Below are 22089 nucleotides of genomic sequence, written 5' to 3' on the forward strand. Positions count from 1 at the left end.
ACCATCAAAATCTGTTGAGTCGACGCCTTATGAACTGTGGTTTGGCAAGAAACCAAAGTTGTCATTTCTGAAAGTTTGGGGCTGCGATGCTTATGTGAAAAAGCTTCAACCTGATAAGCTCGAACCCAAATAAGAGAAATGTGTCTTCATAGGTTATCCAAAGGAAACTATTGGATACACCTTCTATCACAGATCCGAAGGCAAGACTTTTGTTGCTAAATTCGGAAACTTTCTGGAGAAGGAGTTTCTCTCGAAAGAAGCGAGTGGGAGGAAAGTGGAACTTGATGAGGTAGCTGTACCTGCTCCCTTATTGGAAAGTAGTACATCACAGAAAACTGTTTCAGTGACACCTACACCAGTTAGTGAGGAAGCTAATGATGATGATCATGAAACTTTAGATCAAGATACTACTAAACCTCGTAGATCAACCAGAGTGAGATCTGCGCTAGAGTGGTACGGTAATCCTGTTCTGGAAGTCATGCTACTAGATCATGATGAACCTACGAACTATGAAGAAGCGATGGTGAGCCCAGATTCCGCAAAATGGCTTGAAGCCATGAAATCTGATATGGGATCCATGTATGATAACAAAGTATGCACTTTGGTTGACTTGCCCGATGATCGGCAAGCAATTGAGAATAAATGGATCTTCAAGAAGAGACTGACGCTGATGGTAATATTACTGTCTACAAAGCTCGACTTGTCGCAAAAGGTTTTCGACAAGTTCAAGGGGTTGACTACGACGAGACCTTCTCACCCGTAGCGATGCTTAAGTCTGTCCGAATCATGTTAGCAATTGCCGCATTTTATGATTATGAAATTTGGCAGATGGATGTCAAAACTGCATTCCTGGATGGATTTCTGGAAGAAGAGTTGTATATGATGCAACCGGAAGGTTTTGTCGATCCAAAGGGAGCTAACAAAGTGTGCAAGCTCCAGCGATCCATTTATGGACTGGTGCAAGCCTCTCGGAGTTGGAATAAACGTTTTGATAGTGTGATCAAAGCATTTGGTTTTATACAGACTTTCGGAGAAGCCTGTATTTACAAGAAAGTGAGTGGGAGCTCTGTAGCATTTCTGATATTATATGTGGATGACATATTATTGATTGGAAATGATATAGAATTTCTGGATAGCATAAAGGGATACTTGAATAAGAGTTTTTTAATGAAAGACCTCGGTGAAGCTGTTTACATATTAGGCATTAAGATCTATAGAGATAGATCAAGACGCTTAATTGGACTTTCACAAAGCACATACCTTGACAAAGTTTTGAAAAAGTTCAAAATGGATCAAGCAAAGAAAGGGTTCTTGCCTGTGTTACAAGGTGTGAAATTGAGTAAGACTCAAAGCCCGACCACTGCAGAAGATAGAGAGAAAATGAAAGATGTTCCCTATGCTTCAGCCATAGGCTCTATCATGTATGCAATGCTGTGTACCAGACCTGATGTGTGCCTTGCTATAAGTCTAGCAGGGAGGTACCAAAGTAATCCAGGAGTGGATCACTGGACAGCAGTCAAGAACATCCTAAAATACCTGAAAAGGACTAAGGATATGTTTCTCATATATGGAGGTGACAAAGAGCTCATCGTAAAAGGTTACGTTGATGCAAGCTTTGACACTGATCCGGACGATTCTAAATCGCAAACCGGATACGTGTTTACATTAAACGGTGGAGCTGTCAGTTGGTGCAGTTCGAAACAAAGCGCCGTAGCGGGATCTACATGTGAAGCGGAGTACATAGCTGCTTCGGAAGCAGCAAATGAAGGAGTCTGGATGAAGGAGTTCATATCCGATCTAGGTGTCATACCTAGTGCATCGCGTCCAATGAAAATCTTTTGTGACAATACTGGTGCAATTGCCTTGGCAAAGGAATCCAGATTTCACAAGAGAACCAAGCACATCAAGAGACGCTTCAATTCCATCCGGGATCTAGTCCAGGTGGGAGACATAGAGATTTGCAAGATACATACGGATCTGAATGTTGCAGACCCGTTGACTAAGCCTCTTCCACGAGCAAAACATGATCAGCACCAAGGCTCCATGGGTGTTAGAATCATTACTGTGTAATCTAGATTATTGACTCTAGTGCAAGTGGGAGACTGAAGGAAATATGCCCTAGAGGCAATAATAAAGTTATTATTTATTTCCTTATATCATGATAAATGTTTATTATTCATGCTAGAATTGTATTAACCGGAAACATAATACATGTGTGAATACATAGACAAACAGAGTGTCACTAGTATGCCTCTACTTGACTAGCTCGTTAATCAAAGATGGTTATGTTTCCTAACCATAGACAAAGGAGTTGTTATTTGATTAACGAGATCACATCATTAGTTGAATGATCTGATTGACATGACCCATTCCATTAGCTTAGCACCCGATCGTTTAGTATGTTGCTATTGCTTTCTTCATGACTTATACATGTTCCTATGACTATGAGATTATGCAACTCCCGTTTACCGGAGGAACACTTTGGGTGCTACCAAATGTCACAACGTAAATGGGTGATTATAAAGGAGCATTACAGGTGTCTCCAAAGGTAGATGTTGGGTTGGCATATTTCGAGATTAGGATTTGTCACTCCGATTGTCGGAGAGGTATCTCTGGGCCCTCTCGGTAATGCACATCACATAAGCCTTGCAAGCATTACAACTAATATGTTAGTTGTGAGATGATGTATTACGGAACGAGTAAAGAGACTTGTCAGTAACGAGATTGAACTAGGTATTGGATACCGACGATCGAATCTCGGGCAAGTAACATACCGATGACAAAGGGAACAATGTATGTTGTTATGCGGTCTGACCGATAAAGATCTTCATAGAATATGTAGGAGCCAATATGGGCATCCAGGTCCCGCTATTGGTTATTAACCGGAGATTTGTCTCAGTCATGTCTACATTGTTCTCGAACCGTAGGGTCCGCACGCTTAAAGTTATGATGACAGTTGTTATGAGTTTTATGCATTTTGATGTACCGAATGTTGTTCGGAGTCCGAGATGAGATCACAGACATGACGAGGAACTCCGGAATGGTCCGGAGATAAAGTTTGATATATATGATAATAGTGTTTGGTCACCGGAAGGGTTCCGGAAATCACCGGAAGGGGTTCCGGATGTTTCCCGAAATGTTTGGGTACGAGAACACTTTATTTGGGCCAAAGGGGAAAGCCCACAAGGTTTTTCGAAAGCGCAAAAGGAAGTTTTGCGGAGTCCAGGAGCCAGACGCCAGGGTCCCTGGCGTCTGGGTCCAGACGCCGGGATCCCTGGCGTCTGGCCCTGGAGTCCGAGAAGGACTCTTGCCTATCGGGTGAAACCGACTTTGTGAAGGCTTTAACTCCAAGTTTCGACCCCAGGGCTCAAGATATAAATAGAGGGGCAGGGCTAGCACCAAAGATAGATCAAGAAACACAAGTTGACCCTCGTGATCGTTCCTTAGCCGTGTGCGGTGCCCCCTGCCACCTTATTCCACCTCGATCATATCGTTGTAGTGCTTAGGCGAAGCCCTGCGTCGGTAGAACATCATCATCGTCATCACGCCGTCGTGCTGACGGAACTCATCCCCGAAGCTTTGCTGGATCGGAGCCCGGGGAGCGTTATCGAGCTGTACGTGTGCTAAGAACTCGGAGGTGCCGGAGTAACGGTGCTTGGATCGGTCGGATCGGGAAGAAGACGTACGACTACTTCCACTACGTTGTGTCAACGCTTCCGTTGCAATCTACAAGGGTACGTAGATCATACTCTCCCCTCTCGTTGCTATGCATCACCATGATCTTGCGTGTGCGTAGGAATTTTTTTGAAATTACTGCGTTCCCCAACATATGACCATAGAAGGTTTTATTCATGTAAACAGAACAACAATTATTCTTTAATTTAAATGAATAACTGTTTTGCAATAAACATGATCAAATCATATTCATGCTCAATGCAAACACCAAATAACACTTATTTAGGTTCAACACTAATCCCGAAAGTATAGGGAGTGTGCGATGATGATCATATCAATCTTGGAACTACTTCCAACACACATCGTCACCTCGCCCTTTAACTAGTTTTTGTTCATTCTGCGACTCCCGTTTCGAGTTACTACTCTTTAGCAATTGAACTAGTATCAAATACTTGAGGGGTTGCTATAAACACTAGTAAAGTACACATCAATAACATGTATATCAAATATACCTTTGTTCACTTTGCCATCCTTCTTATCCGCCAAATACTTGGGGCAGTTCCGCTTCCAGTGACCAGTCCCTTTGAAGTAGAAGCACTTAGTCTCAGTCTTAGGTCCAGACTTGGGCTTATTCACTTGAGCAGCAACTTGCTTGCCGTTCTTCTGGAAGTTCCCCTTCTTTCCTTTGCCCTTTTCCTTGAAACTAGTGTTCTTGTCAACCATCAACACTTGATACTCTTTCTTGATTTCTACCTTCATCGATTTCATCATCATGAAAAACTCGGGAATCGTTTTCGTCATCCCTTGCATACTATAGTTCATCACGAAGTTCTACTAACTTGGTAATGGTGACTAGAGAATTCTGTCAATCACTATTTTATCTGGAAGATTAACTCCCACTTGATTCAAGCGATTGTAGTACCCAGACAATCCGAGCACATGCTCACTGCTTGAGCTATTCTCCTCCATCTTTTAACTATATAACTTGTTGGAGACTTCATATCTCTCAACTTAGGTATTTGCTTGAAATATTAACTTCAACTCCTGGAACATCTCATATGGTCCATGACATTCAAAACGTCTTTGATGTCCTGATTCTAAGCCGTTAAGCATGGTGCACTAAACTATCAAGTAGTCATCATATTGAGCTAGCCAAACGTTCATAACATCTGCATCTACTCCTGCAATAGGTTTGTCACCTAGCGGTGCATCAAGGACATAATTCTTCTGTGCAGCAATGAGGATAAACCTCATATCACAGACCCAGTTCGCATCATTGCTACTATCATCTTTCAACTTAGTTTTCTCTAGGAACATATATAAAACACAGGGAAGCAACAACGCGAGCTATTGATCTACAACATTATTTGAAAAATACTATCAGGACTAAGTTCATGATAAATTAAAGTTCAATTAATCATATTACTGAAGAACTCCCACTTAGATAGACATCCCTCTAATCATCTAAGTGATCACGTGATCCAAATCAACTAAGCCATAACCGATCATCACGTGAAATGGAGTAGTTTTCAATGATGAACATCACTATGTTGATCATATCTACTATATGATTCACGCTCAAACTTTTGGTCTCAGTGTTCCGAGGCCATATCTGCATATGCTAGGTTCGTCAAGTTTAACCTGAGTATTATGCGTGTGCAAAACTGGCTTGCACCCGTTGTAATTGGGCATAGAGCTTATCACACCCGATCATCACGTGGTGTCTGGGCACGACGAACTTTGGCAACGGTGCATACTCAGGGAGAACACTTTTATCTTGAAATTTAGTGAGAGATCATCTTATAATGCTACCGTCAATCAAAGCAAAATAAGATGCATAAAAGATAAACATCACATGCAATCAATATAAGTGATATGATATGGCCATCATCATCTTGTGCTTGTGATCTCCATCTTCGAAGCACCGTCATGATCACCATCGTCACCGGTGCGACATCTTGATATCCATCGTAGCATCATTGTCGTCTTGCCAACTATTGCTTCTACGACTATCGCTACTGCTTAGTGATAAAGTAAAACAATTATAGGGTGATTGCATTTCATACAATAAAGCGACAACCATATGGCTCCTGCCAGTTGCCGATAACTCAGTTACAAAACATGATCATCTCATATAATAAAATATAGCATCATGTCTTGACCATATCACATCACAACATGCCCTGCAAAAATAAGTTAGATGTCCTCTACTTTGTTGTTGTAAGTTTTACGTGGCTGCTATGGGCTGAGCAAGAACCGTTCTTACCTACGCATCAAAACCACAACGATAGTTCGTCAAGTTAGTGATGTTTTAACCTTCTCAAGGACCGGGCGTAGCCACACTCGGTTCAACTAAAGTTGGAGAAACTGACACCCGCCAGCCACCTGTGTGCAAAGCACGTCGGTAGAACCAGTCTCGTGTAAGCGTACGCATAATGTCGGTCTGGGCCGCTTCATCCAACAATACCTCCAAACCAAAGTATGACATGCTAGTAAGCAGTATGACTTGTATCGCCCACAACTCACTTTGTGTTCTACTCGTGCATATAACATCAACGTATATAACTAGGCTCGGATGCCACTGTTGGGGAACGTAGTAATTTCAAAAAAAAATCCTAAGCACACGCAAGATCATCGTGATGCATAGCAACGAGAGGGGAGAGTGTGTCCACGTACCCTCGTAGACCGAAAGCGGAAGCATTGGCACAACGCGGTTGATGTAGTCGTACGTCTTCACGATCCGACCGATCAAGTACCGAACGCATGGCACCTTCGAGTTCTGCACACGTTCAACTCGATGACGTCCCTCGAACTCCGATCCAGCCGAGCTTTGAGGGGGAGTTCCGTCAGCACGACGTGTGGTGACGATGTTGATGTTCTACTGTCACAGGGCTTCGCCTAAGCACTGCTACAATATGATCGAGGTGGACTATGGTGGAGAGGGGTACCGCACACGGCTAAAAGATCCAAGAGATCAATTGTTGTCTATGGGGTGCCCCTCTCCTCCATATATAAAGGAGGGGAGGGGAGGGCCGGCCAAGGGGAAGAGGCGCGCCCAAGGGGGGAGTCCTACTCCCACCGAGAGTAGGACTCCTCCTTTTCCTATTTGGAGAGGGAAAGGAAAGGAAGAGGAAGGAGGGAGGAAGGAAAGGGGGGCCGGCCCCCTTCCCAATTCGGATTGGACTTGGGGGGGCTCCCTTACTCCTTTCCCCTCCTTTCCACTAAAGCCCATTAAGGCCCATATACCTCCTGGGGGGTTCCAATAACCTCCCGGTGCTCCGGTATTATCCCGATCTCACCGGGAACTATTCCGGTATCAAAATATAGTCATCCAATATATCGATCTTTACGTCTCAAACATTTCGAGACTCCTCGTCATGCCCGTGATCACATCCGGGACTCCGAACTACCTTCGGTACATCAAAAACCATAAATTCATAATATAACCGTCATCGAACTTTAAGCGTGCGGACCTACACATTCGAGAACTATGTAGACATGACCGAGACATGTCTTCGGTCAATAACCAATAGCGGAACCTGGATGCTCATATTGGCTCCTACATATTCTACGAAGATCTTTATCGGTCAAACCGCATAACAATATACGTTGTTCCTTTTGTCATCGGTATGTCACTTGCCCGAGATTCGATCGTCGGTATCTCAATACCTAGTTCAATCTCGTTACCGGCAAGTCTCTTTACTTGTTCCGTAACACATCATCCCGCAACTAACTCATTAGTTGCAATGCTTGCAAGGCTTAAGTGATGTGTATCACCGAGTGGGTCCAGAGATACCTCTCCGACAATAGGAGTGACAAATCCTAATCTCGAAATATGCCAACCCAACAAGTACCTTCGGAGACACCTGTAGAGCACCTTTATAATTACCTAGTTACGTTGTGATGTTTGGTAGCACACAAAGTGTTCCTCCGATAAACGGGAGTTGCATAATCTCATAGTCATAGGAACATGTATAAGTCATGAAGAAAGCAATAGCAACAAACTTAAACGATCAAGTGCTAAGCTAATGCAATGGGTCAAGTCAATCACATCATTCTCCTAATGATGTGATCCCGTTAGTCAAATAACAACTCATGTCTATGGCTAGGAAACTTAACCATCTTTGATTCAACGAGCTAGTCAAGTAGAGGCATACTAGTGACACTCTGTTTGTCTATGCATTCACACATGTATCAAGTTTTCGGTTAATACAATTCTAGCATGAATAATAAACATTTATCATGAAATAAGGAAATAAATAATAACTTTATTATTGCCTCTAGGGCATATTTCCTTCACCGTTCACCCCGTCGGCACGATGCAACTAACAGCAACCGTCCGCCATGGCTGCAGGAGGGCCTCGTTCTTAGTCCAACCAACACGAGATCGCTAGGGCGCACTTTGAGCTCGTGGCTTACGTCCAGCAGCTTTGCACTTGCATCGCCTTCGGCGACGAGTGCAACATGGACACATCATCCACGGTGTCCATCGCTACTGCACGCGGTCAGACAAGAATCATAAAAAGCGGTATGGGGGATGAAAGTTATCCGGTTTGAGAAGTTGAGGGACCATGATTTGCCGGTTTTGAAGTTTAGGGATTATTTCTATATTTTCAATAGAGTTGAGGGACGAAAAATATACTTTTCCCTTTTCAATTTGCAAAGAATTATTGAAAACATGAACAAATAATGGATGCCAATTATTTTTTGAAAATATTCACAAATTTTGAAATTCTAAACAATCTTAGAATTTGCGAACAAATTTTGACAATGTGAAATTTTTTTGGTATAATCAATTTATTTAATTGTGAAGAAAAATTAGAAAATAGGAATATATTCTGAATATGGGAACATAATTTTCAAACTACGAACGTTCTTTGAAATCAAGAATTTGTTGGAATTCCGAATGAATATTTGGAAATTCAAAAAGGCTTGAAATAAAAAAGGAATATTAAAAAGAAAATAAGTAAAATAATAAATGTGAAAGAAACAAAGAAAACAGAAAGAAGAAAAGAAAGAAAAGAACTAATAAACACTCGGAAAAAACCCCAAAACTAGTAGAAGAACCCGGTTCTAGGAACCATTTGCCATCTTCCCAAAATCGGCTGGCACCCACTGTTGTCACGCTGTGAGTGGGCCGGCCCAGATTCCGCGCTCGGGTGGTTTGCATGTGCATTGCGTCGACAGTTCAACGCGGAAAATCCTAATGGACGCTCATTGCGTCAAGTTGAGAGCTCCTCCCTGGCGCCTTCAGCGCTCGTAGGCGAACGCAACGCCTGCTGCGTAGCCTGACTGGGCCTGGCCCAGTAACGCTCGCTCACTAGCTGGCTCCTCCTGCTCGCCCGCTCGCTGCTGGCTCACTCGATCGCTGCCCCCCGCCGCTCCCTCGATCCCTGGCTCCCCTCAATTTTTTTTCTATGGCTAAATTGCTACAGTACGTACTCATTTTCTTAAGGAACAAAACCAGTTGGCTAGATTTAAAAAAACAGATGGCTACAATACATACTCTTGTGCTTAGAAAAAAGTTCATCGATTTTGAAAAAAGTTCGTTGAAATTTCCAAAAAGTTCATCAAATTAAACATTTCAAAAAAATAGTTCATCAAATTTCAAAAAAGTTCATCAAATTGAAAAAAATTCATCGAATTTGAAAAAAAATTCATCAAATTGAAAAAAGTTCATCAAATTTCAAAAAAGTTCATCAAATTTGAAAATAGTTCGTTGAATTAAAAAAAGTTCATTGAATATGGAAAAAGTTCATCAAATCTGAAGAAAAAAAATCAAATTTGAATAAAGTCCATTGATTTTGAAGAAAAAAGTTCACGAATTTAAGAAAAAAGTTTATCAAATTTGAAAAAAGATTATTATATTTGGAAAATGTTAATTTAATTTGAAAAAAATTCATTCAATTTTGAAAAAGTTTGTTCAATTTGATAAAAGTTCATCAATTTCGAAAAAATTAAATGATTTTTAAAACTTTGTTTTAATTTGCATTAAGAAAAAAAGAATAAAAAACCAAACAAAACCATTCCCAATAAAAAGAACAATGATAAAGGAAAAAGAAAAAGAGAGCAAAGAAAAAAGAAATAGAAAAAAGAAAAAGACGTAAGATGAAAAGACGGAAGGAGTTTCTATTGAGCACGTAAAGTGGACTAGCAAAGTGGTTAGCGTAGCGTGTATTAGCCAGGAACGGACAAAAACAAGTGTACAAAGGGGTGTGCGCCCTGTACGAAATGCACTGTGTTCGATGCTTAAGGCATCGAATAGGATTCAGCCGTCAAGTTGCTGCTGCTTCGCACAGAGGCGAGCGACCTAGCTATCAAGATGGGCCGGTCCAATTACAAGATTTGTGCTACAGTGTCCGGTTTTGGAAACATTCTGGAGGTTTCTGACCGGTTTTGGGAACCTTCTAGAAGCTTCTTGAACCGTTTTTTTCACTAGCCTTTTCTTTTTCTTTTTTCTTCTTTCTTCGTTTTTCTGTTTGTTTATTTCATTTTTTATTCCTTTTTCCTCTTTTTTTATTTTCTTTTTGTTCTTCAGAATTTCAAATTCTTTTCAAAAATTCTAAAAAAATAGAAGTTCAAAAATGTTCTTGTTATTAATATATGTTCACAAATACAAAAAATGTTCTTCATTGTCAAAAAAATGCTTGCATATTATAAAAAAAGTGTTCTCTTTTCAAAAACAAATCCATAAGTTCAGAAAATGTTCAACTTTTCAAATTTTGTTTAGGAGTTTCAAAAAATGTCCCCATTTTCAAAATTTGTTCGCCAATTTCCAAAAAATGTTCATGCTTTCAATTTTTTTGGTAGCTCCATAAAATGTTTCCATTTAAATAATTGTTTGCAAATTCCAAAAATATGTTTGTGCTTCAACTTTTGTTCGGGAGTTTCAAAAAATGTTCGCTTTCTAATAAAAAGATTGGATTAAAAAAGGTTTCTAGGTCTCAAAAAATGTTCCGAATTTAAAAAATGTAAGGAATTTCAAAGAAAATTCAGAAATTTCGAAATTATTTGGTTTCTCAAAACATATTCGTTTTATAAAAAAATCTTGAAATTTTTAAACCCCTGAAACTCGGTTGCTACAGGACACTGGACATACAAAGTCCGTCTACCCGGCTAGCTACATCGCTTGCTATATGGGCCGGCCCAATAGGGAGCGCGCCTGTGCGATTGCTCGACTATTCGACGCAGCAAGCAGCAAATAGGAAATCGCCCATGACGGTTGTTTTCGGCTACGAATGGAGTGCCTGGGCCGTGGGCTGTGGGCTGCTACTGGTAGCCGAATGACCATGCGCTAGTTAGTAGTCACGAATCCCTCAAAGAAAACTAGTCACGATTTATGGGGACCTCCTATTTGGTGCCTTCAGCGCCGCCGAACCCAATTGGCGCCCACTGCAGCGCCCTGGTGGGGCGGCCCACTAACGCACAGCGTAGGCGAAAAAACACCAAAAAATAAACTTGCTGCAGCGACGATTTGAACTCACACCATTGCAATGCCGCACACGCTTGGCTAACCACTAGAGTTACCTGTGTACTACAAACAGATAGTACAGCGGAATATTTATGAAACAATTGCAGCCGTGCCGTTCCAAAATTTGGAAGTTCACAGATTTCAAACAAAAAAAGCTCACAAACAATCAAAAGAAGTTCACGAATTTGTTTAAAAAAATAAAAGGTTCACATATTCAAAAAATTTCATGAAAATTGAAAAAAGTTCACTCATCTGAGGAAAGTATCACGGATTTGAAAATCTTCATGAAAATTTTAAAAAAGTTCACTAATTGAAGAAAAGTTCTTGAATTTGAAAGAAGTTCACTTGAAAAGGTTCATTAATACTTGCAAAAAGTTCACAACACACAAACTAGTTCAAGAAAATTGAAAAAAGTTCACTAATTTGAGAAGTTCATGAATATGAAAAATAAACATGAGTTTGAAAAAAGTTCATGGATTTGATAAAGCGCACAAAATTTGAAAAGTTCATGAAATTAAAAAAATTCACGAATTTGAGAAAAATCCATGAATTTGAAAAAAGAAAAAGTTCATGGGTTTGAAATACTTCATGGAATTTAAAAATAGTTCATGCATTTGAAGAAAAAAGAAAAAGAAATATGAAACTAGTTCACGCATTGGGGTAAAAGAAAAGAGAAACAACTAAATAGAACATAACAAAAATTGGTTCAGAAAAACCAAGAAAAGAAAACGGACATACCTGCCACACATTGTACGCAACAAGAAATGAAAAGAATGAAATTAGGCGCAGGCTGTTACCTAACCAGTTGGTTACTGCGCGTTGTATTTAACCGTCGGGTCGTGAGTGATTTATGTGCATTGTTCTACGAAGAAAAGGGAACAACAGCAAAAATGTGCAACAAAACAGAGCATTCGAGAATGTGGAGTATCGATCACCGTACCCTTCACATGTAGCCAAGGTCGATCTCTCAGTTTTCTCTCATGTGCTGTAATAAATCGTTACTCTGTTTGGTTCATTTCAATGAAATGGAGCCGGGGTAGATGTCGTTTTCCTCAAGAAGAACTTCTCGCATGCTAAGCGAGAGCTCTACCTTTTGAGATACATCCCCATTGATAAAAACATGTTCATACTTGATTCTACTCCGACGCTTTCACTTATGCCGCATGTGTACATGGCCTTGGAATCGGTTGTAATCTCATGCTAAACTATCTTCTCCTATCAATGAAAAGATACGCACCTTGCATATTTTTTTCGCTAAAAAAAAGAGCATGGCGGGGCCTACGAGCGGACATCGCAGTCTGACGTGGCCCAAAGATACCTTTGCAATGCCTATCCAGCTTCCAGGCCGAATAAGAATTGGAATCCAGCGCCCCACACTCCCTCTCCTACAGAAGAAACCCAAAACAGAGGGAGTGGATTGCTATTATTTTGTTTGATTGATGAATATCCATAGCTCTGGGCGGTTGCTTAATGAAAAAAAAACGTATTTCATGACTAATATGACCGGTTCAAATCGCTTGCACCATGCAAATATAAATTAGGTTGGCATCTGGTGCTTGAAGTCGTCCTAAATGATAGAAGTAAAGGCAGTGAAACTGCTGCCTAAAGGAGAAAATTTCATCCAGCTTAGTGAGCTTAACTAGGGTAGTGAGGTTTAATAAAATCAAGCAATGCGCTGCATAGCTAGCATGTTGCATGGATGGATACCACCCATCGTCTCGCACTTCTCCGCCAATCATCAGTAGTCCTTACGCGGCCATGTGACCCATACCAGCTCTGCCTGGCCAACAACCGATGCTTGCAAAATGCCAAGCAGAGGTCGGCCGCCAGCTTCCCTTCCAAAAAAACACAGAGTGGCGCGAGGCCAGCTCACGGGCTATAAAATTGGCATGCAGCGCTCCGATCATTGCATCACAAAGCAACACAACAAGTAGCCACATCGCGCTTCGCTGGGCTTGAAGAGAGCTACAAGGTACGTAGTGACTAGCGGTCACGAGCGCGCGCCCATGGCTTCCACGTCGACGAGCTTCGTGGCCATGGCGCTCGTCATGGCCGTCATGCTCAGCACGTGCCATGCCGCGCGCCTCCTCGCCGACGTTCCGGCCTTGCCCACACCGATGCTGCCCCCCGTGCCCGTCGTCCCTACAGTCCCCGCCCTGCCAGGCGGCGTCGTTCCCACGGTGCCCACCGTGCCGAACGTCCCGACGGTTCCCACCGTGCCAGGCGTCCCGAAGGTGCCGACAGTTCCCACCGTGCCCGGCGTGCCGACGGTGCCCACCGTGCCAGGTGTGCCGACGGTTCCAGTACCTGGCGCCGCCCTGCCGACCATCCCGGCGGTTCCCACCGTGCCAGGCGTGCCGACTGTGCCGGTACCTGGCGCCGTCGTGCCGACAGTGCCCACTGCGCCGAGCGTGCCGACGGTTCCCACGGTGCCACGCGTTCCGACGTTGCCTATGCCGTCCGTCCCCGGCGTGCCTACCTTGCCGCTGCCGCCTATGCCGTCCATCCCCGACCTGCCCAAGGTGCCACTGCCTCCGATGCCGTCCGTCCCTGGCGTGCCCAAGGTGCCACTGCCGCCGGTGCCGTCTGTTCCCGGTGTGCCGGCCGTGCCATAGTTCCTTGCACCTCCACCGTCGACGGACCAGACGTACGTACGTGCCCACATGCACGATTTACGAGTGTAATAAAACTGTAACGTCCAACCACCATATGGTTACTTTAACTTGGTAGTATTTGTTTGAGCAGCACTTGTGTCTACGTGTGCAAGTAAAAAAGAAGTACACCCGCTTGTGTACGTGTGTGGTATATCTTTTCGATGGGTGCGTGTGGTGTGGAACTGTGGATGTGTGTACTGTATGCTTGTACGTTTATGTGGTTCAAGACATTGTTTGTGTAGGAAAAGGGGTATTGCTCCATTTATACGTGTGCCACTGTATAATATTAGTTTCATTTGTATCTATATATACACTATTCATGTAGATATAAGCTTGAGTAGTTTGCTTTAGGTGTATGTATCTCAGATTCAAGAGCATATATGGAGCTAGAGAAAGCTTTCAAATTATTCCAATATTATATAAATTTGGTTTTTTTGGGTACAATATATAATGATCATATGTTTTATATGAGTTCTGCTAAAGAATATTAACCAATGGAGTGGGGCGTATTGGTGACCGGGCTCCTGAAATTTTTGAAAAATTCAAACTTTTAGTTTCAAAAAAATATGCAAGTATACAAGGATGAAATGTATATGTGTGTAAAAAAATCATGATGAAATACCTTGAAATGTGATCTGTACTAAAAGCAAATTCATGGACTTTGAGAATGAATAGTATCACTAGATGATCCATTGAACTAATTAGCGCAGAGACCAACTCCAACCCGAAAGCTAACTGGACTATTTGAAGGGTTTTTTTTCCTCAACTGTCTGCAAATGATTCTGTTCATATTACGTTTCTATTTACTTGGCAATAATCATTGCCCATAACCCACTTTGGCGATTTTTTTTATGACATGAGACTTTGTTCATGATGGATCTTTTCCCAACTATCTACAACTGCGCAATGACCAATTACAACTAGAAATTAAGCAAGCTATTGGTGACACATTACTTTTGATTTATCTGTACTAATGTATGACTATGCTTCTTTGGATGATTTTCTTAAGCAGGGGAAATCATTAGGGAGTGTTGAATTAATGATATGTCTAAAATGTATCTATAACTTTTTATTGTTTCATACTATTATATTATCACTTTTCTATACTTTATAACCTTTTATATTATTATTTTTGGACTAACCTATTAATTAGTGCCTAGTGCAAGTTGTTGTTTCTGTATTTTTTTGTCTCGCAGGAAATCAATATCTACAGAGGTCAAAATACCTTGCCGATTTAATATGTTTTACTTTCGGGCAACGAAGGACCGGGGAAGCTTTGTGGGAGATCGAGAGGACCTACAGGGAGCCCACGTAGCTGGGGGTAGGATGCACCCCTAGGTCATGTGGGGCCCACCTACACCGTCTTACGTCTACTCCAGTGCCATAAATTCCTATAAATAATGAAACCCTCTGGGATATTTTCATACAATTCGATGTTGCAAGTTCTTGTTTCACGAATATCCAATCTGGAAGTCTATTCCGGTGTTTTGATGGAGGGGGGGATCCATTGTTGGAGGCTTATTTATCAATCTTGCTGCCTCCATGACCATGTGTGAGTAGTCTCATTGGGACCTTAGGGTCCAAGTAGTAGCTAGATCTCTCTCTCTCTCTCTCTCTCTCTCTCTACCATGTTCATGTGAGTTGCTTCACATGATCAAGATCAATTCGATGTAATCGGTGGTCTGTTTGTTGGGATATGATGAATTGTCACTTCATGATCAGATTGCTTATTGAAATCAATTGAATCTTTTGAGGTTTTCTTGTAGTATAATTAAATAGTTTTGCATGCTCTCCGATCTATATATCTTCTCTGGCAAATTCGATGGATATTATTCAAAGGGAGTGGTGCTTTGTAGTGGGTTCAATCTTGCGGTGCTCTAACCCAATGACAATAAGGGCAACGACATGTAGTGTATTGTTGCTATTAAGGATAAAATGATGGTGTCTCGTCATATTGATTGATGGTTTATTGTCTATGTTATGTCATCTTGCTTATTGTGATGCCATGTTACTTGCAAACTTAATACATCGAGATGCAAAGCTAGATAGCGGTTTGGGGTAGAGTATTAGTTGTAGATGCAGTTGGATTAATGGTCTACTTATCATGGACGTAATGCATATATGAGTTTATGCCATGAATGATAATAATCATAAATAAATATTGTAATTTAATCCACACACGGCCTCAACAAAACCCACACACAGCCACCACATAGCCAGCCCAACTTTGAAAATAAAAACCAACCAACCCGACCATTACACCACTCAAAACCCTTTTTTCTAGCCGAAAGCCCCATAGTGCAAGAACCCGAGAAAGATGCATCCAAGCCTAGGAGAGCTGACTGAAGATGATCATGAGGTGGTGGAGGTGAGGGGTGGTAGGGTGCGGCCGTAGAGAGCAACAGTGGCGAGACTTGGAGGGAGAAGTCTCAGAGGGCACCGACTGCGACATGATACTCGCTGGAGAGTACAGCCGTCGGCTATCAAACAAGATCCCGAAGTCCTGCAACGAGGAGTATGAGGAGGTGTTCCCTAGTGGTAGGAGTCGTACCTTCAACCAAATCATCGCTAGGGCGAGATGGACTGCTAACCTACATCCATAACCAGCCAACCAGAGCTCGTTGGATGAGAATTCCTTACCCTTGATGAATCCTGGTGTAATAATCCTCTATGTATGAAATCATCTAGTTTTCTACGGATCCTCTATGTATGAACCCACTGATGCACCTGCTCTTTGTATGGACCCTTAATGAATTCAGTATCAGTGCCTACATGTGTTTAAACAAGTACTTTGGGTATCTTCTTTGGTCACCACAGTCTAACCAAACAGATCGTATGAAGTTTAGCCAAACCAATTGGTTCATCATAACACACCAAACAAGTAACATAATTTAATTTAGTACCACATAAGTATTAATGACATTGCTAACTAACCTACTATATTCCTAATATCTTACAATTATGCAGACTGACACTACAGATCAATGAGCATTTGCTAAACTACCATTAAATGTAAAGGGTACCTCACTTGGCAATACTTAATTAGTGCTAGGTTAAGTGGCCAGCGATCAAGGAAGCACCAACAAAACAATGTCAATTCTACACTCTATATACCAGTATCACCGCATCATCTACTCTACTCTTCCATTTCAGTTACATGTGCTACATAGACACAATGACAGTTTTTCGAAACAACAAACCACTCCAACAGTTCTACATCTGAAAGTTCAATTCCACAAAAGCTTGATCTGCTGCTAACTTACCTGCACATAACAACCTGCTACTGGGACCCACCTGTCATAAGCCTACTTAAAACTTAACCATTCGGTCAATAGAGTTTTTTGAAATAACAAAAACAATTTTGTGATAGTTTTTTGAGAATTTTAAAAAGAGGACGTTTCTTTGGAATCCCAGCCCCAAAAGTTGTACTTTTTAGCTATATTCTTTGTTACATTGCATGTCAATGTGAACCCTCTTGAAAACTAAAGGCCCATCTTTCTACGGAGGATATGAAATAGTTAATGGCCTCTTTGATCCATATGAATCTAAAAAAAACAGGAAAACAAAAGGCAGAACATTGTAACTTGTGAATGGGATTCCAATAGAGTATTGCACTGGTTGAATTTGCACCATATTGTGTGTGTTCGATTATAACATAGGGAATACAAAAATAATCTTTTCAAGCGGTAGTACTAAAAAGAAATATAGTGGAACAAATCCTTAGAAAAAAACTCTATATGGCTCAGCCTACAAAACAAACAACCCACATTGCAAAAAATACTTATGCTGCAATGTGCAAATTTCTTATGAAATTGTTCTGACAACACATGTCCTAGTTACATAGGTATTATTGCTGGTATTGATGCATATATTTTCCACCTTGTGGAATTTTCGAATTTCCATCTTCTCTTTTTTTGAGAGAGAAACCATCTTTCCCAATTTTTATAACATTTCAGGAACTTAAGATTTTCCAACCAATAAATTGTGTTGTACTATTGACCTTGTCTGTATAAACTTCAGCACGGTATTGACCTTGTGTGATCTATTCAAAGTCGCCACAAAGGCCTTGTGTGTAGGTCGCCTCTCCCACCGAAAGAATAATCGATCTTTACGAGATACACATGTGTCAAATCTAGGGTTTGATCTCTAGTGAGCTGAGGGTGCAACAACGCTTCTAATCATCTAACCACATATTACAGTTGATTATTTGATCAACTATGGCACATTGATATATACATTTTGTCATCTTATTCGCGAATGAGACAGTGGTGCCGATTTCACCTTGGAGCTTGGAGAAATATCCAAACTGTATATACGCCGAAGATACACAGTAGTGCAGTACTGCCAGAGCAAGGGCACCTTCGCGAGGCACCATGACGACGCCAGTTGAAAAATGATGGCAGGAACGAAACGGTTGAGCAGATCGAAGCTGCAGCGCCGGCCAGCTCCCCTCCTCACCTATACACAGAAAATTGTAGCTATCACCTAGGCCCTAGCTACCTCGACCACACAACACAAAGCGCTACCCTTTTTGGATTGACGACGCTCGCACAAACACTCTCAATCTGGCCAACAACCAACCTAATGTCCTAATCACAACGTTTACCCGGGGATATAAATTGCCAGGCATTGACCCATGTTCATACATCGCAGCAGAGCAGAAGCAACATCTTGCAACCAGCACACCGCACACGTACGAGAGAATACTATCTCTGACTAGTACAACCGCTAGCTCTAGCCATGGCTTCCAGCGCGAGCATGTTGGCCATGATCATGGCGTGCGCGCTCCTCCTGGCCGGCAGCACCTGCAACGCCGCTCGCAACCTGGCCGACACGACCCCCGCGGCTGCCGCTCCGGCTGCTAGCGCCGTCCCTGGCCTGCCGGCCGTGCCGACCTTGCCTGCCGTGCCCACGGACACGGTCACCCTGATGCCACCCATGCCGTCCGTCACCCTACCCACGGTGCCGCAGGTGACACTGCCGCCCATGCCCTCCATCGTCGTGCCCAAGGCGGTCCTGCCGCCCATGCCCAAGGTCACCCTCCCCACCGTGCCGCAGGTGACCATGGCGCCGATGCCCGCTATTGTCATTCCCAAGGTGACGCTGCCGCCCTTGCCGTTCGTCCCGACTGTGAACGTGCCTATGCCGTTCGCGGCGCCGCCCCCGTCAGCGTAGGCACGTCCACGCAACGGTGCTGTCGCCCTGTCCACATCTACGATAGGGTGCCGTTCGTGTGAGAGTGGCGCCAGGTCACTCCGTGGACACGACGTACATTTTCTTGCATGCAAGCTTGGTGTTTTATATGCGATGTATCACAGATTTCACAGTATCAGTAATTGTTGCCTTTCTTTTACGTCCCAGAGTATATGTATTGGTAGTGTTTGAATGTTGAGAATTTTGTCCCATTGTATGTATTTCTTGATCTTCTTAAATACAATTTACTATTTCAGATATGTTATCTTTGTCTTTTATAACTCAAATAATGAGTGATTGTACAATTGTCTCAGTCCTCTGAGGTGCTGCAAAATATAAGAGAGGTCATCTAGCTCTTTCTGAGCTAACCATTAGGAATTTTGTTTATTTTTTCCTGCACCAAAAGTAATAGTGAATTGCCCAAAAATTTAAAAGTGCAATTGCACCCCAAAAAATGTGACTGAAAAGTTGCAAATTGCACAAAGTAGTGCAATTACAACAAAAGGGATGATAACACGAAATAGTGCAAATTGCATAAGGGAGAGTAATTACAAAAAATGCAATTGCACTAAAATAAAAGTACAATTATACAAAAGTTGCGCCAAAATATAAAAATGATTGAACCATACAATAGTGTAACTTCACCGAAAGCGCAAATGCACACAAGATTTTAATTGCTTACAAAAACTAGATTTGCACCTTAAAACTGAAGATGGACAATTTATTCCCATACACGATAGACGAAAACAACTACAAAAGATAGAAAAAATATAGGTGCCAAAGATAAATTAGTGAAACCCATTTGGAAACAAAAATAAACACAAACATTCATATATTTCTTTTGTAGGGGAAACAAACATTAGTAGTACTTCCTCGGTTCCAAATTACTTGATGTTCTCGTTTTATTCTAAATCAACCTTTTTAATGTTTACTATAATCAAGTATATTGAAAAGTATGCTAAGATTTAGAATATCAAATAGGCTGTAATCAAGTAGATATAGTATGCAAATATATTTTGTGAACAATCTAATGAAACTAATTTGGTGATGTAGATGTTAATATATTTTTATCTAAGCTTATTCAAAGTTAAAAAAAATTGACTTAGGATAAAGCTAATACTTGAAACAAGCTGGAACGGGAGAAAATAACAATGCAGCTTGATTTATTTTATTTTCAAGCAAACAATGTAGCTTGATGGTAAGGGCTTACTGACCAAACTGGCAGTTGGCGGTGTCAAAGCCCAATAAGTTTTTCTTACAGATTCAGAGTTCAATCGGTGAGCATACTCAAAGGAAGTGGCAGATTGCAGATTCAAGGCCCAGTAGGTTCGCACGCTTTTCAAATTATTTTTCTCAAAGCACACAACAAACTCAAATCTAATTGCATAACAGCCACCTGGATTTTAGCAAATCCGCCTGCTAGTTCCTCATGTTTTTCTCAAAAATAAAGAACAACTCAAATAAATGCAGATCAATTAAAAACACAGAGCAACTTGAAAATAAGTGCAAATCTGACAGCAGGAAGATTAACAGTCTTTTATTCAAAATCATTCGCATTGGTTTTAGCAAACCTACATGCTTATTCCTCTTGACCAAGTCGTCCATTGACAATGGATGCGACAAGGAAAATTTCGAAACTCCGAGTCTTCCTAAAGAAATAGAGTGGGTCACTGTTGGTTTGTGCACGTGTGTTCGACGCGCTTTTGTGATGTCTGCCGCCCCGTCGGCAGGAGCGGGTGTGGTCATGGTGTCTCGAGAATGGGCATGGCCCTGTGGTGCCATTGTTTTACTGATGATTTTATTCTATGAGTTGAGTAATTACAAGTTATTCACCCGCAAAAAAAAGTTTGTGGGTTTGGTCTCATTTGTATCCCTTTTTACCTAGTTTTCCGTAATAAACTCAAAACAATTTTTTAAAACAAAATCTATATAAAAAAATGAGACCAACCCTCGTTGGTTTTTCTTTATAGGAGAAACTCCATCAGCAAATAACAATGCAGCTTGATTTATTTTATTTTCAAGCAAACAATGTAGCTTGATGGTAATGGCTTACTGACCAAACTGGCAGTTGGCGGTGTCAAAGCCCAATAAGTTTTTCTTACAGATTCAGAGTTCAATCGGTGAGCATACTCAAAGGAAGTGGCAGATTGCAGATTCAAGGCCCAGTAGGTTTGCACGCTTTTCAAATTATTTTTCTCAAAGCACACAACAAATTCAAATCTAATTGCATAACAGCCACCTGGATTTTAGCAAATCCGCCTGCTAGTTCCTCATGTTTTTCTCAAAAATAAAGAACAACTCGAATAAATGTAGATCAATTAAAAACACAGAGCAACTTGAATATAAGTGAAAATCTGACAGCAGGAAGATTAACAGTCTTTTATTCAAAATCATTCGCATTGGTTTTAGCAAACCTACATGCTTATTCCTCCTGGCCAAGTCGTCCATTGACAATGGATGCGACAAGGAAAATTTCGAAACTCTGAGTCTTCCTAAAGAAATAGAGTGGGTCGCTGTTAGTTTGTGCACGTGTGTTCGACGTGCTTTTGTGATGTCTGCCGCCCCGTCGGCAGGAGCGGGTGTGGTCATGGTGTCTCGAGAATGGGCATGGCCCTGTGGTGCCATTGTTTTACTGATGATTTTATTCTATGAGTTGAGTAATTACAAGTTATTCACCCGCAAAAAAAGTTTTAGTGGGTTTGGTCTCATTTGTATACCTTTTTACCTAGTTTTCCGTAATAAACTGAAAACAATTTTTTAAAACAAAATCTATATAAAAAATGAGACCAACCCTCATTGGCTTTTCTTTATAGGAGAAACTCTGTCAGCAAATAACAATGCAGCTTGATTTATTTTATTTTCGAGCAAACAATGTAGCTTGATGGTAAGGGCTTACTGACCAAACTGGCAGTTAGCGGTGTCAAAGCCCAATAAGTTATTTTCTTACAGATTCAGAGTTCAATCGGTGAGCATACTCAAAGGAAGTGGCAGATTGCAGATTCAAGGCCCAGTAGGTTTGCACGCTTTTCAAATTATTTTTCTCAAAGCACACAACAAACTCAAATCTAATTGCATAACAGCCACCTGGATTTTAGC

The 22089-nt window shown here is 41.5% G+C and overlaps 1 protein-coding gene and 1 pseudogene across 2 annotated transcripts; both read left to right on the plus strand.

Annotated features, from left to right (window-relative positions):
- Window positions 1-13062: 13062 nt before the first annotated feature.
- LOC123105281 (DBF4-type zinc finger-containing protein 2 homolog) lies at window positions 13063-14124 on the plus strand (annotated as a pseudogene). The gene has a single exon (XR_006450775.1). The product of XR_006450775.1 is annotated as a DBF4-type zinc finger-containing protein 2 homolog (transcript).
- Window positions 14125-18459: 4335 nt separating this feature from the next.
- Window positions 18460-19253, plus strand: LOC123105282 (RNA-binding protein 12-like). The gene has a single exon (XM_044527320.1). It carries the CDS (start codon window positions 18541-18543, stop codon window positions 18973-18975), a length of 435 nt encoding a protein of 144 aa, XP_044383255.1. The 5' UTR covers window positions 18460-18540; the 3' UTR covers window positions 18976-19253.
- Window positions 19254-22089: the final 2836 nt, after the last annotated feature.

The sequence above is a fragment of the Triticum aestivum genome, chromosome 5A, assembly GCF_018294505.1.
Source record: "Triticum aestivum cultivar Chinese Spring chromosome 5A, IWGSC CS RefSeq v2.1, whole genome shotgun sequence".
Classification (NCBI taxonomy): Eukaryota; Viridiplantae; Streptophyta; class Magnoliopsida; order Poales; family Poaceae; genus Triticum; species Triticum aestivum.

What these genes read in the sequence shown, in the direction of transcription:
- LOC123105282 (XM_044527320.1), top strand. Translation starts at nt 18,541, where the DNA reads ATGGCTTCCAGCGCGAGCATGTTGGCCATGATCATGGCGTGCGCGCTC.